Here is a 15,172-nt window from a genome sequence, read left to right on the forward strand (position 1 = left end):
TGCATAAATTACACGGAGTTGGGCTCCCTCTGGAAATTCTGTTTCCAGAAGCCCGCTCAGCAATAAACTGACAGCACGGGTGAAGAAGCTCCCACCACCTGTTCTCCACTCTCACTCTGCTCCGAACCGAGCCGCGGGCGGGGAGGGGGCGGAGCCCTGAGGAGCGGGGCCAATGCGCCGCCGAAAGCGTGTGGGGCGTGGCCATGGGGGGCGGAACCCTCGGCCGACGGAAGGCGGAAGTGCCTTCGGCGTCACGTGACCTGAGTAACATGGCCGCGGCCCAGTGAGCGTTGCCGGTGCCTGGCGGGAGCTGGTCGCGTGAGCGGTGGGGCGGTCCGGGTAGCGCGTGGGAGAGCAGGAGTCTGAGCAAGATACCTGAGGCGGCGCGCGACGACAAGACAAGGCAGGCGGGCCCGGGTCGGTGTAGCCCATGAGCGGGCTCCGGGGTCCGCGACGAGCCGCACACTCCCCTAACCCTGGCGCGGCCCCGGCAGCCTCGGGCTAAGGTGTCTCGAAGCTCCCGGGCGCAGCACGAACTACCACCATGAACCCGGAGAAGGATTTCGCGCCGCTCACGCCCAACATCGTGCGGGCCCTCAATGATAAACTCTATGAAAAGCGGAAAGTGGCAGCGCTGGAAATTGAGAAGTAAGAGCTACTGGGACCCCGCCCTGGCTATGCAGCTCCTAGCGGCTCAGCTTGTCCCGGGCGAAGGTTTGGTATTTGACCTCGCAGATTTCAGCTCTTAGCACATTGCTTTAGAGCGGGAAATCCAGGAGCCCTATCTTTGCCAAGTTCATTAATCTGGCGGCCCCAAATAGCATCAGTGAAAATGAACTGACTTAACGTATGCGTGTGTGCAGTACTGATCACAGTGCCTGGCACCCTGGGAATCCTCAGTGTGGCCTCAGTCAAAGCCAGCAAGATCAGAGAGTGGCCTCTCTGAAGGGGTGGAGAACTTGGCTTGTGATGTTGTCCCGCCGGCTCTTTTCAGCTTCTGAGAGACCGTTAAGTGGCCAAGTGTAGAAATCAGGTCAAAGCGTGATCCGCTGCGCAGAGGATTTTCATGTTTAATCTTTAGTCGTGACACTCTTCCTTGCAAGTGTAATCGGGGAGATTTGATCCTCCTCTCTTCTGCAGTATTATACGTGTGTGTAATGGTGCACTGATGTTTTGCTTTGTGTCCAGGTGTTCGAAATAGGGAACGTTTAATTAGTAATGTTTTGCTGAGTATGCGTGTGTGAGCGGGTGAAGTCTTTTCCCCCCAGCCAAATCTTAGTGACAGTCGAATGAGTAGGTAGTTTCAGAACAGTGGGGGAAAAAAAGGCAGCCTGTGAAACTAGAAAAGCATTAAAGTTTAGGAGCTTAAATGACCAAGATGGTAACAACGGACAGCGTATATCTATTTAAATTTAAGACAGCCAGACTGGTGACACAGGCCTGTAATTCTAGCATTTGGAAGGCTAAAGCAGAAATATTGTACCAGTTTGAGATTAGCTAGACCTAGTCTCAAGAAAAAATTAGTAAATTAGTAAAAATGTTGTATTCATTTTAAATTTTAAAAAAAAAATCGGTTTCACTACCCATATTCCAGATGTTCAGTAGCTAACCACTGCTGCTGCACAGTGCAGAGTAGAAAACATTTCTGTCATTACGCAGTGCTCACTTGGACATCCCTAAGCTATGGAGTAGTGCTCATTTATTGACCTGGGATAGATTCTTTACTAGAGGTTTCTTAACCTTGGTGCTGTTGATACTTGGGGATGCATAGTTCTTGGTTATAGTGGGCAGTTCTCTGCCTTGTAGGATTTTTAGCAGTACCTCTGCCCTTTACCCACTAGATGCCAGTAGTACTCCATCAGTGTAACAACCCAAATTGTCTTCAGGCATTGCCAAATGTCCCTTGAAGGTACAAAATCACACCAGTTGAGAACAACTAACTGCTTTGTCTTAGACTAATGGCTTTGGATTTAGATAAGAAGACCCTCTGATTTGTCTGCAGTACTCAACATATCCATTTTAGCAGTTTCTTTCCTCAGCCACCACTTTTTTTTTAACTACCTCTTTTCATACAGCTTTCTGTTTACATCCTTTCTTTCCAATGCTTAGCAAGTCTTAACAGGATTGCCATGCTGAATAGTGGGACCCAATAATGGAGTATAGGCATGGTTGTGTGTCCATGTTCTGTTGACTTTGTGAAGCTGTACTGTATATTAATCAGCCATCCATATCAAACACTCAAGATTTAAATGGACGGGATGATCTGTGGCCAACTGGCCCTGTTGCTTTTGGGTTTGTGGTGAAGCCCTTCAAGGACACCACCCCCCCCAAAAGCCCAACTCTAAAACCCTGTCATCTCCAAGTAGTGCCGGGCTAGGGGTAAACCTTGAATACATGGACCTTGGAGAAACGGTTAAGATCCAGACCATTGCACACTGACACCAGTTTTGTCCACCCACTCAGCTTTACAGTCATATCTGCTTTTCTCCTGGCCTGAGGCATCTGCTAGATCCTTGAACAGAGTCGGTCACAATATCGCGGCTTCCAGCACAGTCTGCTTAAGTATCCACTGCAGGTGGTTCAGTAGAGGCTTTGTTGTTAATGTTTTGTATTAGACACTGCCCTGAATTTGTAAAATTCAGAGAAACTTCCTAGGGCCTTAAGGGGACTATGACCTCCTAAGAGCAGAGACAATTAATTTATGTTCTGCACTTAGCACAGTGCTTAGAGGTATTTGACACGTGTCCACAAGAATGAAGAGCTTTACTGTTTTGATTTTTCAAAACAGGGTTTCTCTGTGTAATCTGGCTGTCCTGGAAATCACTCTGTAGACCAGGCTGGCCTCAGACTTATAGAGATCCACCTGCCTCTGTCTCCTGAGTACTAGGATTAAAGGTGTACACCATCCAGCTATCTTTACTGTTTTGATAGGAAAATCGCATTCTAGCCCAGGAACTTTGCTACTCACAAATGGTTTGCATAAGGTCACTGAAAAGAGACTCTAGTCTAGCATCGTCCTAGAGTGAACTAGAATTGACACTTAAACAAGATCCCTGCATGACTGTTGCACATGTTAAGGTTTGACAAGTGCTAACTTCAAAGACCCTCTGTTCTGTACATATTCCATATTTGCATATATTCTTCATCAAATATCTTCATCAAAATCCTGGTCAAACTAATCGTCAGCCAAATAGTTTATTAATTAAGCCCCATACACACCCCATAAAAGTCAGAACATTGGCAGTTGTGGAGTGTAGACAGCTCATGTGCTACAGAAATGAATGTGCTTGTCCTGTTCTTAAGTGAATGACCCCTCCAAGGTACCCTGTTTCTTAAGAGATCACATGGAATAGTGGGTAAGAGCTCTAAAGCCTGGTATCTGGGCTTCAGCGGGTTCACTAGTCAGTCAGTCAGGTGAGCCTGAGAAAGCTAATTAACTTCAGTGTCCTCATCTGCAAACTAATAATGGTATTCATTGGGGCATTTGATTACTGGAGCTAATGTGGTTAATGCAGTACTAGACACATTGCAACTGTTACATAATGTGCAAACAGCTGTTACATAATTATTTTAAATACTTAGAATTGTTTTATATCAGTACTGCTCTTGCTACTTTTTGGTTGTCAGAATAATGGCCTCCAGGAGATACCTTAATCCCTGGAACTTGTGACTGTGTGATGACGATAACAGGTATGAGCCTGAGGAGATGGCTCAGTGGAAACATTAGTTCTGTTGCTGCAGTAAAACACCATGAGCCAATATCAACTTATGGAAGAAAGGGTTTGTTTTGGTTTATAGTTTCAGAGGGGAAACCCATAATGGCCAGGGATGCATGACAGCCCATGACTGGAACAGGAAGCGGGAAATCCCATCCCCATCCACTCACATAAAGCAAAAAGAGCAAACCACAGTGGGATGAGGCTGTAAACTTTGAGAGCACACCTCCAGTGACATACTTCCTCCCAGCAAGGCTCTACCTGCTAAAGGTTCCGCAGCTTCCCCAAACAGCCCCGCCACTGGCAACCAAATGTTTAGTATGCAAACCTATGGGGAATGTTTCTCATTCAAATACCACAGTGGGAAAAGTCCCTGCTATACCAGCATGAGAACCTGAATGTGTTTCCCCAGCACTTACGTAAAACCTGGGGTTGGCAGAATGCACCTAGAAGCCTAGGGTTTGGGCTTTTTGGTCAGCCTGTCTAACTGAAACATTGTGGTCCAGGTTCATGGACAGACTTGGTCCCAAAAACTACAGTTCTATTTACCTTTCCTGTGATGGAGACAAATACCCAATGTTGACTTCCAGCCTCTACATGCACACATACATGCAGGTGTTCCTGGACATGGACATGCCTGTTATACATCCCAGAGCCAAAGGATGGGGGAAAATAGCAGATACAAAGTTGCTAATCGGGTGACTTTAAAATGGGAAGAGTAGCCTAAGTTACTCAGGCAGACCCAGTGTAACCCCAAGCATCCTTTGGTGTGAAAGAGGGGGCCAAGAAGAGTATTAGAGATTCCAGCAGCTATCACTAGCTTTGAAGTTCTAAGGGACAGCTAGCCAGAGAGTGTTGGTATCTAGAAGCTGACAAGAAGGTTGTAGACTTTCCTGTACAGCAATGATCTCAACCTTAACAATGCTGTGACTCTTTAATACAGTTCCTCATGTTGTGGTGACCTCCAGCCATAAAATTATTTCATTGCTACTTCCAAACTATATTTTTGCTACTGTTAGGAATCGCAATATAAATATCTGATATGCAGGATATCTGATCTGTGACCCCCAAAGGGCTCCCAACCCACAGATTGACTGCATCTGTAGAGCCTCCAAAATATAAAGAACTTGCCCATACCTTGATTAGCTCAGTAAGACCCATAATAAGTTGTGTCTTAGGCCTCTAAGTTTGTGGCGATTTGTAACAGTAGCCAGTAGAAAACTGGTACAGCTCTGGGAGGCACTGGTGATAAAGCTCAGTGAGCAATGCAGTGTTTATCTAGAGACTCTCCATACATACATACTCTAGACCCCTCCGAGGCCTTGAGCTCCATGGAAGGAGGAACCCACCTTCACATCATGCCGTCTCGGGAAGAGGCCAAAGGTCTGGCTACCCATTAGGCTTGCCCCTGGCTTTCCTAGATCAGGCAGGAAGCCTACCGCCTCGTGCCAGCTGATATCAGTAGCCAGAGTGAGATGTGATTAGAACCCTTTAAAGCACAGCTCCAGATAATAGGATTCTATCTCGAAGGCAGATTAGAAGATTGCTGTGTGTTTTTAAAAGAGACGGTAGTCTCAGGCTTCCCTAGTTGCTCTGAAACTGTCCATTGGGTGGAGTGGAAGGTGAGGGGAAGTAATGCAAGCTAAGCCATAGTGTGTCATGAGCTTTTCTCAAAAAACCCTTAAGAGCACAGATAGGGTTAGAATAGTCTGCCTCTGCTACTATAACAAAGCCACAGCTGGTAGCTTCAGTAATAGTCATTAATTTCTCCCGCTTCTAGGGGCTGGACCTTTTCTCCACATACAGGCACTCTGGGGCCTAGTACCTCGCATGTGCAGTTGGAGTATATGAGGCACTCAGTCACTATAGCCATCAGTGAGCTCGGTGAAACCTAAGACCACTCGTGTGTAAAGTTCCATCACCTGGGGTAGCAGTGGGACGCAGAAGGATGTAGAGAAGCATCCCTGTGTTTAGCCATTGTCCACCCACCCCTCCTCTCACTGCCTTATGAACCAGATGGTGTGCTGATCCATTTCACAGATGAGAAAGTGGAGATTTCTTATTAAATCATCTTTCCCAGGTTTACAGCTAGAACCTGGATGTACCGCCTGGGTTTATCTATCCCAGAAGGCATCCCTACAAGCTAGGTCTATAAACCTTTTCTCCAAGCCAGAAATCCCACTCCTTTTAGTGGGTTTCCCCACTCAAAGGGTGATATGTGGATAATGAATTTCATCCTTGGACATCTCTGCAGTGGCCTTAGCTGCTGCTTTCAGTTCTCTAGAGCCCATCTGCTCGGATGACTGCCAGTACTGCATTCGGTGTTCTGTGGGAGGTGAGATTTTTTGTAGTTACTGCAGATCCTCAGGTGCTAAATGTGCAAGAAAAGGTATGCTTGGTTCCACTGTGCTGGCGTGTGTCTAGTCACACCTCTTGGGAGCCGCTGGGTGCGGGCCCTGAAGAACTGTCCTTCCACTGCCTCAGTCAATGTGCTGCTACAATGGCGTAAAGGCGAAGGCACTCAAGATTTTAAACAGGCAGCTCTGGGTTGTGTTTGTTTTGAGGAGATTTTTTGAGAAAGATTTTTATGTAGCCCAGGCTGACCTCAAACTCCTTGTATAGTCAAAGATGACCTTGAACTTCTGCCTCAGCCTCCTCAGTACTGAAATTGTAAGTATGTGTCATCATGCCTGATCTGTGTAGTGCTGAGCATGGAACCCAGGGCTTGTGCATGCTAGGCAAGCACTCTGCCAAATACACTACATCCCTAGTCCCCACTTTGGGTTTTATGGCCTTTCAATTCCAAGGAACACAGTGATTGAACAGTATTAATAAAAAGATTGGTAAGATGCTGATCTATTCCCTCCTGGAGAGGCAAATACAGGAGGGAGATACAGAGGGCACTGTGGTTATTGAAGCGAATCATGCAGGCTCTGTAGAGAGGAGGCCAGCTCTGCCCCACTGTTGGCCATGGGAAGGCCACATAATGATTTCTCTAGTGTTCCTGAGCTTAGCTTTCACCACCAACCATGCAACTCTAGTAAGTGCAATTTTATCTGCACTTCAAATTCCAAAAGCCTACTAATGTGGTGTGCTTTGAGAGCCCGGGCACAGTTAGGGACCATAGCTCTGAGTGATGCTTGCTTAGTTCCAGTTCCTGGGCATGTCCTTGAGTGGTTTGAGGCAATTTGCAGAGTTTGGAACCTTTCTTTCTTTGGATTTACCTTGAAACCATACTGGGTGAAAGAAGCCAGCCAGTCACAAAAGGCCAGAAGTACCTTGTACCATGTCTTTAGAAACAGCAGACTGGTTACCAGAGGTTGAGAGGGAAAAGCTAAAGGAAGGGGAGTGACAGCCAAGGGGAAAAGATTTTCTCTAGAGCTTCTGGAAATGCCTTAAAGTTATTGTGATTCTCGCCATACAACTCTGAATGTGCTTTAAAAAAAAAAAAAAAAAAACCGCTGGGCTGTATACTTGTAAGTAGCTAGTGGATGGCTTGTAGATTATCTTGTATCTTGTCTTTGAAGTAAGAAGACAGGTGTTATAGCATTATGATGTGGGAAGGTCATCTGTCTTTCTGTCTATCTGAGGCCTGCTCACAGTTCCTACTACAGCATTACAGTGTAAGGGGGCACTTACCGATGATCACAATTGTTGTCACCTAAAATCAAAATTCTCCTTTCTCCCAGCCATATCCAGTGGATACTTGGTGTGATTTTGGTTGGGGAAGGGTTCAGATTTTTTGTTTGTATTGTGTGTATGGGTGTTTTCCCTGCATGTGTGCTTGTGCACCACGTGTGTAGTACCCATGGAAACCAGAAGAGGATATCAGATTCCCTGGCACTGGAGTTACAGACAGCTATTTGCTACCATTTGAGTGCTGGGAATTGAACCCAGGTCCTCTGGAAGAGCCTCAGGTGGTATTAACTGCTGAACTCTCCAGCCCTTAGGGTTTTTTTAAACAATATTTTTGTTCCTTGATAGTTTCATGCATGCATATCATATATATATATTATATATTATATATATAATATATATATTATATATATTTTTTTTATTATATGCACTGTAGCTTGCCCCCAACTCAATATGTGTTTTGTGAGTTAAATCTCAGGCCTTGTCAGAGGATCCTTGGCCTGTCCTCCAAGGCATGCGTTCATTCCCATTCAGTTTTCTGGTGATGTGTAAGCAAATGGAAACCAACTTACTCCAGTACTCTATGGAGCAGATGGAGATATACTTACCCAGATTCTCTTTGGGAAATCACTGCCTGCATGTGCTATCTGAGTACATATGACATATGGAGAACTGAGACAGAATTAGATTTGCAAGGGGGAAAAATTTAAAAAGGCAGCCGCATGTCTAGGCAGCAAGTTTCATAACGAAGGAATGAGTGTTGACTCTGGGCTTACCTTTATAGCCTCCTTAGAGCCAGAATGAGACAGGCTACTAGGTCAGCGTTTGTTGAATGAGCTTTGCTTGGGTGGTGTGTGTAGGACTCATTGTCTTCTGGTTATGACTTGACTCTGGTGCTGGTACATGAACACATGCAGTGCAGAATATGTGCTGCACATTGTCTGATTCTCCCTTTTAAAGTGAAGTTCTTGTGATTATTTCACAGAGCTGTGTGGTCTTGTGATGCTTAGTTTCCTCAGCTGTAAACTGGGTTGAAGAGTAAGTACCAGACTGGGTGGCAGGTTTTAGGTTTAAATTTGATCACCGTTTGTCTTAGTTAGGGTCATTATTGCTATGGTGAAATAGCAAGTGGAGGACTAGGTGTTTTGGCATTTGCTTCATCATCACTGTTCATCATCAAAGGGAGTCAGGACAGGAAATCAAACGGAGAAACCAGGAGCTGATTCACAGGCCATGAAGGGATGCTGCTTACAGGCTTGCTCCTCATGGCTTGTTCAGCCTGCTTTATTAAAGAACCAGGACCATGAGCCCAGAAGTGTTCCCACCCATAGTGGGTTGGTCCCTTCCCCATCAATCACTAATTAAGGAAATGTCCTGCAGTTTCTGTACTTACAGCTTGATCATCTAGAGGCATTTTTCACATGTGTAAACAGCTGGCACACATTGCCTAGCAGACATTTATCCTCACAGTAAAAAGTAAAAAGCAGCTCTCCAGGTTCATTTCAGAATATCTCGAGAATGTGCCTCGTCTGCACTCCTTGTGTACATGGAGGAGACTAGAGGGATGTCTGAACCCTGAGCAGTGGGGGATGATGTACAGAAAAGCCACCGTTACCTGAGGGGCTGAGTCTGCACAAGAGAATCATCACTGAATGTATTCACAGCTACAGTGGCCTCAAGAGAGGAGGAAGAAACTGACGCAGTTGAAAGGACATACTTTGTTGATGTCAAGGGTTCAAACCTTCTATGATCATGAAAATGGACTTTTCCCCCTAGGGTTGTTCAGATCTAGAAGCTGAGCATGATAGTATCTTCAGTAACTGACCTCTATAGCCTACACCAGAGCATGAGTGCCTGCCAGCTCACCAGTCCTTGTGTAGCCTGTGACTGTCACCACACTCTGGTACAGAGGCCAGAGGTGTCGATGCAGGCTCGACATATATATACACATATATATATGTATATATGTGTGTGTGTGTGTGTGTGTGTGTGTGTATTTATAGCGCAGAGTGTGGCCCCAAATTTTCTCTTGGCTGAAAGCAATGCAGAAGTATTCTACCATCTGTAGTTTTCTCTACCAAGGGAGTAGTCAGTGTAGCAGTCTCTTTGATATCGTGGAGTTGTTAAACCTGGTGTTGGCCAGTCTTGGGGTGCTCCTGTCCTGGGTGTCTCTGCCAGCCTCCTATACCTCCAGTATGCAAGCAGAAACTCTGAGAAACCACTAGAGGACACAGTGCCACTAGGGGACTGACTCGTTGAGCCATTTTCAACACTTTGCGGGGAAACCAGGCAGTAGCAGCATCTCTTCTCCAGAATATAAAACGGTAAATCCTGAGGCCTTTGTGTCATTAAAGGACCCCAGGGATTCGTGATAGTAACTTCAAAAATGAGTTCAGCCAAAGACTCCCCACCTCTGTCTCCCAAGCTGTAGATGAAAGCTGAGGCAACCTAGTGTCTTTGAAGAAGACTAGGCCTGGAGCTGGGGTGCCTGCTGTCGAACTTCACTTTCTCTGCTTCCCTGTGCTTGCTTTTCTTCTCTGTGCCCTCCCTGTGAAGTCACAAGACCAAGGCACTGGCTGGCTGAGGGCACAGTCTTAGAGTGCAGCTGCCCCTCAGCAGGATCACTTCAGGTCACATCCCAGTGTGTGTGTGTGTTGTGGTGTGTGTGTGTGTGTGTGTGTGTTTCTCCAGGCAAATCCCAGTGTATGTGTATGTGTGTGTTTCTCCAGGCACATCCCAGTGTGTGTGTGTGTGTGTGTGTGTGTGTGTGGTGTGTGGTGTGTGTGTGTGTGTGTGTGTGTGTGTGTTTCTCCAGGCACCAGCCATGGCTGTAGTGAGCTGGGCTCTTCTCAGTGTGTGTTTTGAGATCACAGGCACACTGCTCTTTGCTCATGCTAACTTGTGATAAGATTAGAAGAGCTCAGCACCATCGGATGCTGCATCAATTAACCCCACAGGTCAGGTTTTCCCGTGCCAGCAACATGGCAACGCAAGGCTTTGCCCATGTTTGCTTACAGCTTGTGCTCCCATCAGCTCTGCCAGGTTTTGCAGACCGACTCCACTGGCAGGTGTTTTCTGATTGGTCAGCTGCTGATGCATAACACTGATCTGGACACAGCTGGCCCTAGAGTGCAGAGAAGAATGAAACATTATGGAGGTAGGAGGTGACATCAATTAGGACGCTTCTGGGTGCAGAGGAGGAGTGGGGTCATTGGGACTAGCCCCTTGGTTGTTGTAGACCATGAAAGAGAAGGAATCCAGGAGGTGCCCGAAGGCAGGGCATATGAGAAGAGTGGGCCTGAATGGTAGAGGAACAGGCCCCCAGAAAGCTGGAGCTAGTGTAGTGGAAGGTGATGCTGGGGAGTTGGCACCAGAGAGCTAGAGAGGTCATGTGGCCTGTTTCGATTGCTAAGGGTGCGCCTGGAACAAGACTGGCCCCAGGATGGCCCCTGTGCTGTCTGAGCTGGTAATATTGATGAAAAGCCTCCCCTCCAGGGGGCACAATTGCATGTCAGCAGTTGTTTGCCTAGAGAAATTTACACACTTAATGTAATGAGCCCTGTGCACATGGGACTTTAACAGTCTTTGTAATGGCCTGGGTGGCCTCTGTAGTGACCTGGGGTGACCACATTGAGCCCTGGTAAGTCTCCCAGCTGGTGTCCAACATAGGAGGAGGGTGTCACTGAGCTCAGGAATTGTCCCCACTTTACACCTCCTTTAAAAAACACCTTGTTGTTATTGAAAGTTGTGACTCTGGCACCAAAACCACATTCCTCACACACACACACACACACACACATTCCCCTTTCCCAGTAGGTCCATCTGGGAGCCTGTGCTGTCTTTGGAGCTTCCTCACTGCATTTCAGGTTCCTAGCACCCAACCCACAATTGCAGATCACTCCTCAGGTTCCTAACAGCCATCTCCTACTGACCACTTTCCATGGCTTCTTGTGGCCACTAGAGAGAGGGAAAGATGCAGGTTGCTTTGCCGGGCCTTCAGGGTCTTGCACTGCTAACGAGGAGCTACCTTTCCAAACCTTGGCCTTGCTTCTACCAAGCCAAATAAATGCTTGCCCATCATACCTGTCAGCCAGAATGAATACCTACTCATGCTTCAGAACTCTCTCCCATGCCTGCCCACGTGACACCACAACACATTTCTCCTATTAGACACCAGCTCTCTTGCCTTCCTCTCTTGCCTGTTCCCTCTTCTTGATGAGTTTGTACTGTCATCCTGGAGGACTCTGTTTTCTCTACCTACCCCAGCATAGGTAGCATCCTTCAAAGTCAGGGCTGTCATCTAGGAGGAGTGCTCCCCAGCTCCTACATGGATATCCAGGAACCTACAAGAGGCAGGAGAGTCACTAGTCTCAGGGATGACTGTGGTAGGAAGACCATCTCTCCTCTTGGGTCCTGGCTTAAACCTGGAGGATGTCCTCATTGTGACCTCACATTCCAGGTGCTGCTGTGGCTTGTACCAGGCAAAGCAGAACTCACTCAGCTTCTGGGCAGGAATGGGAGGCAGAGTGACTCATAGTGGCTGTGGTGTAATCCCATGTTCTTGAGGCTTCAAGCAGGATGCAATGGTTCAGGATCTTTGTGGAATTTTTTTTATGATTTTCCATAAAGAGCATTTAAAAATCAAGCCAAAAACAAAGTCATTAGCAATTTTATGACTATACTTAACATTCATTAGGCATTAAGAAGTATTCATGTTCATCTCTTAGATTTAAAAGAGATTGCTACTGCATTGGCCGGGAATCGAACCCGGGCCTCCCGCGTGGCAGGCGAGAATTCTACCACTGAACCACCAATGCTCCAGCTGTCAGCAGCTGTGTGGCAACCTCCCTTTAGCCCTGTTTCTGGGCCTTGAGTCTATGTTTAGTATGAGCCCAGCTCTGATACTGCCACATCAGCACAGCTGCAAGCAGAACAGTTAGCTGCAGAGCCGGAGGAAGCAAAGGACGGGTATGGGTTTGTGTGGTTGTGTGAAGTAGATTTGCCTTGAGGCCCTGAGATGGAAAAGAGCTCCATTCCCTCCTCAGTAAGCAGCAAAACACGTGGAGACTGTGGGCAAGCCTCCACTGTGTGGTGTGGGGCCTGTTGAACTGTTGGTCCTGCTCTCAGCTTTCACACTGCTTCCTGCTGGCAGCTGGCCCAGACCAAAGGCGGTGCTGTGGAGTCCCCTTTCAGGTGGGAGTGAGGAAGTCAGACTCCTACAGCCAGTCATACTTGTTAAAGAGCCCAGCAGTTCTCCATGGACTCTGAGCAGTAATCTGTAGTCCCAGTCCCAGACTGGGCTGCTTCAGGCTTTTTGTGGTTGAGGAGCCTGGTGCCTGGCTCCTTTGACAGGATCTCTCTGGAGAAACTGACCAGAAAGGCAGAAAGGGACCGCAAAACAAACAACAAAAAAAGAAAAAGAAAAAAAAAAAAAAAAACAGCTCTGCATTGGCCGGGAATCGAACCCGGGCCTCCCGCGTGGCAGGCGAGAATTCTACCACTGAACCACCAATGCTTCAGCTGTTTTTTGTTGTGTCTGCAGAGCTCTTCTCAGGGTGTGTTCCAAACTGCAGGCTGACTGGTGAAACATTGCTTCACCTGGCTGGTTTGTCCTGTTTGGGAGACGACACAGCCTTAGTGCATCTGTATTTTCCCAGCCTTCTTACAGGCTGCTACTTCTGGAGTCAGGGCCTGTGACCTGACAACGCCCACCTAAAAGCCCTTGAGCCATCTGTAATCTCAGCCCCCTCAGTGGCGTGCTGAGCCTTCCTTTACCAAGAGCTGATGCCTGCACTGGACCAGTGAAGCTCCTAACCTGGGAGCTAGATAAACCTCTTTAAAGTATTCCGACCCTGGTGGTTCATTGTAATAGGCAAAATGGACTAATACACCTGGCTTTCTTTACCTAGGAAATAGGGAATGTCTGTTAGAGACCACTCCGTCAGCGTCCTGGACGTAGGCACATGTTCTGATTCTCTAGTAGCACTACTCCATTTTGCTACAGTTTTCTGTTTGTGTTTGAGTTTTGCCACTGGACTGGAGCCAGATGAAGCTGTGTGTCCCCAGCACAGATGCTGAGGACTCCTTGGATGCATGAGTGCAAAGCTGAGCAAGTGTTTGAAAAGATAGGTAATAGCTTTAAAAAAAAAAAGCGTTGCATTTTTGATTTCTAGTAAGACATTAATTTACATTCTCAGATTCCTAGAAGTGAGCTAGCCCCACTTTTCCTCACTGCATTATATATAAAGGAATACTGAAACTCTGGGTAAGTCAACAGGTATGACCCAGCCAGCAGCAGAACCTGCCCCAGTCCTCTTTTTAAAGGTCATCTCTGTGGAATCAGAGACAGCCTGGTTTCACCTGTCCCAAAGCCCCTTTCTCCTCTCTCTCTCCAGGCTGGTGCGGGACTTCGTGGCTCAGAACAACACCATGCAAATCAAACATGTGATCCAGACCCTGTCTCAGGAGTTTGCCCTGTCCCAGCATCCCCACAGTCGGAAAGGGGGCCTCATTGGCCTGGCAGCCTGCTCTATTGCCCTGGGCAAGGTATGTTTTCTCCTGAGGGACAAACACACCAGGAATGGACTTCATTCTGACTGAGGTGTCCAGATCTCTTCCCACCCCAGCATAGCCATTGCAGACTTGTATTTTATCAAGATTGTTCCACACATAATACTACTAGCAAACATGGCTTTATGGTCTTGCAGCCATGTCCCCATAGTATGGTCCCACTTCTGGGAGTCTGTCTTGGAATGACCAGAGCATCTCTGAGGCACCAGGCCTCAGAGACACTGACAGTGTTGGCTGCAAAGGCAGGGGCCTAGCCCTTCCAACTAGTCCTCCTGTTCATTACAGGACTCGGGGCTCTACCTGAAGGAACTGATCGAACCAGTGCTGACCTGCTTTAATGATGCAGACAGTAGGCTGCGCTACTACGCTTGTGAGGCCCTCTACAACATCGTCAAAGTGGCCCGGGGTGCTGTGCTGCCACACTTCAACGTTCTGTTTGATGGACTAAGTAAGGTAACTAGGAACACCCTACCCAGCCAACGCGCCTTTCTAGGACCCCGAGAGCTTGGGGCACTGCCGAAATGCAAGCAGAACAGATAAGCATGTTGCTACAAGGGACACATACTGTCTGAATCTAATTTTTCATAGATTTTTAGCTGTATATTCTTGATGTCCCTGTCCATCTTCATTGCACTTTGTGACAGTATCAGCCTGCTGTACACATTAACAGAAAGGCTGATAGTTTGAGAAGTGCTAACTTCCCAGGCAAAAGTAACAAAGGTGACTCCACAGCACAGGCTGTCCCTTGTAAGGACAGTGATTACAATCTCCCTGGTATACTAAAGAATAATCCCCCTTGCCAGGTGGTAGTGGCTCACGCCTTTAATTCCACCACTCAGGAGATAGAGGCAGGCGGATCTCATTGAGTTCAAGACCAGCCTGGTCTACAGTGTAAGTTCCAGGACAACCAGACTGTTACACAAAGAAACCCGTCTCAAAATTTAAAAAAAAAAAAAAATTAAGTTAAATTTTAAAAATTCCCCATAGAGCTTTAGGGTCCCGATTGCTCTCCTTCATACCTCTCAACCATGGTGGGGTTGCCTCCCCTTATATTGTTAAAGTTGCCCTTCCCTCAGCCTGGAGGAGTTGCCCTCCCCAGCAATGTATAGTGGCCCAGAAAATCTGTAAATCTTGGAGAATAAACAACATGGACATTTCTAAATGCCACCCACACTGCTCCCTCAGTGCCCTGGGAGGGAACCAAGCCCTTTAAGATGGGAATGCCCCGGGAGCCGCCAATGGAAACAACT

At 47.2% G+C, this 15,172-nt stretch overlaps 1 protein-coding gene and 2 non-coding genes across 3 annotated transcripts in view; 1 reads left to right on the plus strand and 2 right to left on the minus strand.

Annotated features, from left to right (window-relative positions):
• The first annotated feature begins 261 nt into the window (after positions 1-261).
• Positions 262-15,172, plus strand: part of Vac14 (VAC14 component of PIKFYVE complex) — a 116,198-nt gene continuing 101,287 nt past the window's right edge. Inside the window, exons 1-3 of the mRNA XM_041650911.1 lie at positions 262-648; positions 13,748-13,898; positions 14,208-14,375. Of these exons, the coding sequence (XP_041506845.1) occupies positions 545-648; positions 13,748-13,898; positions 14,208-14,375 (423 nt within the window). The 5' untranslated portion in view covers positions 262-544. The remainder of the gene's footprint in view (positions 649-13,747; positions 13,899-14,207; positions 14,376-15,172) is intronic.
• On the minus strand, positions 12,099-12,169 carry Trnag-gcc. The gene has a single exon. It is a non-coding gene; the product is annotated as a tRNA-Gly (tRNA).
• On the minus strand, positions 12,797-12,867 carry Trnag-gcc. Its single transcript has one exon. It is a non-coding gene; the product is annotated as a tRNA-Gly (tRNA).

This window comes from Microtus oregoni, unplaced genomic scaffold (genome assembly GCF_018167655.1).
Source record: "Microtus oregoni isolate MIOR12 unplaced genomic scaffold, Mior012 000004F_ref0000308, whole genome shotgun sequence".
In the NCBI taxonomy this organism is placed as follows: Eukaryota; Metazoa; Chordata; class Mammalia; order Rodentia; family Cricetidae; genus Microtus; species Microtus oregoni.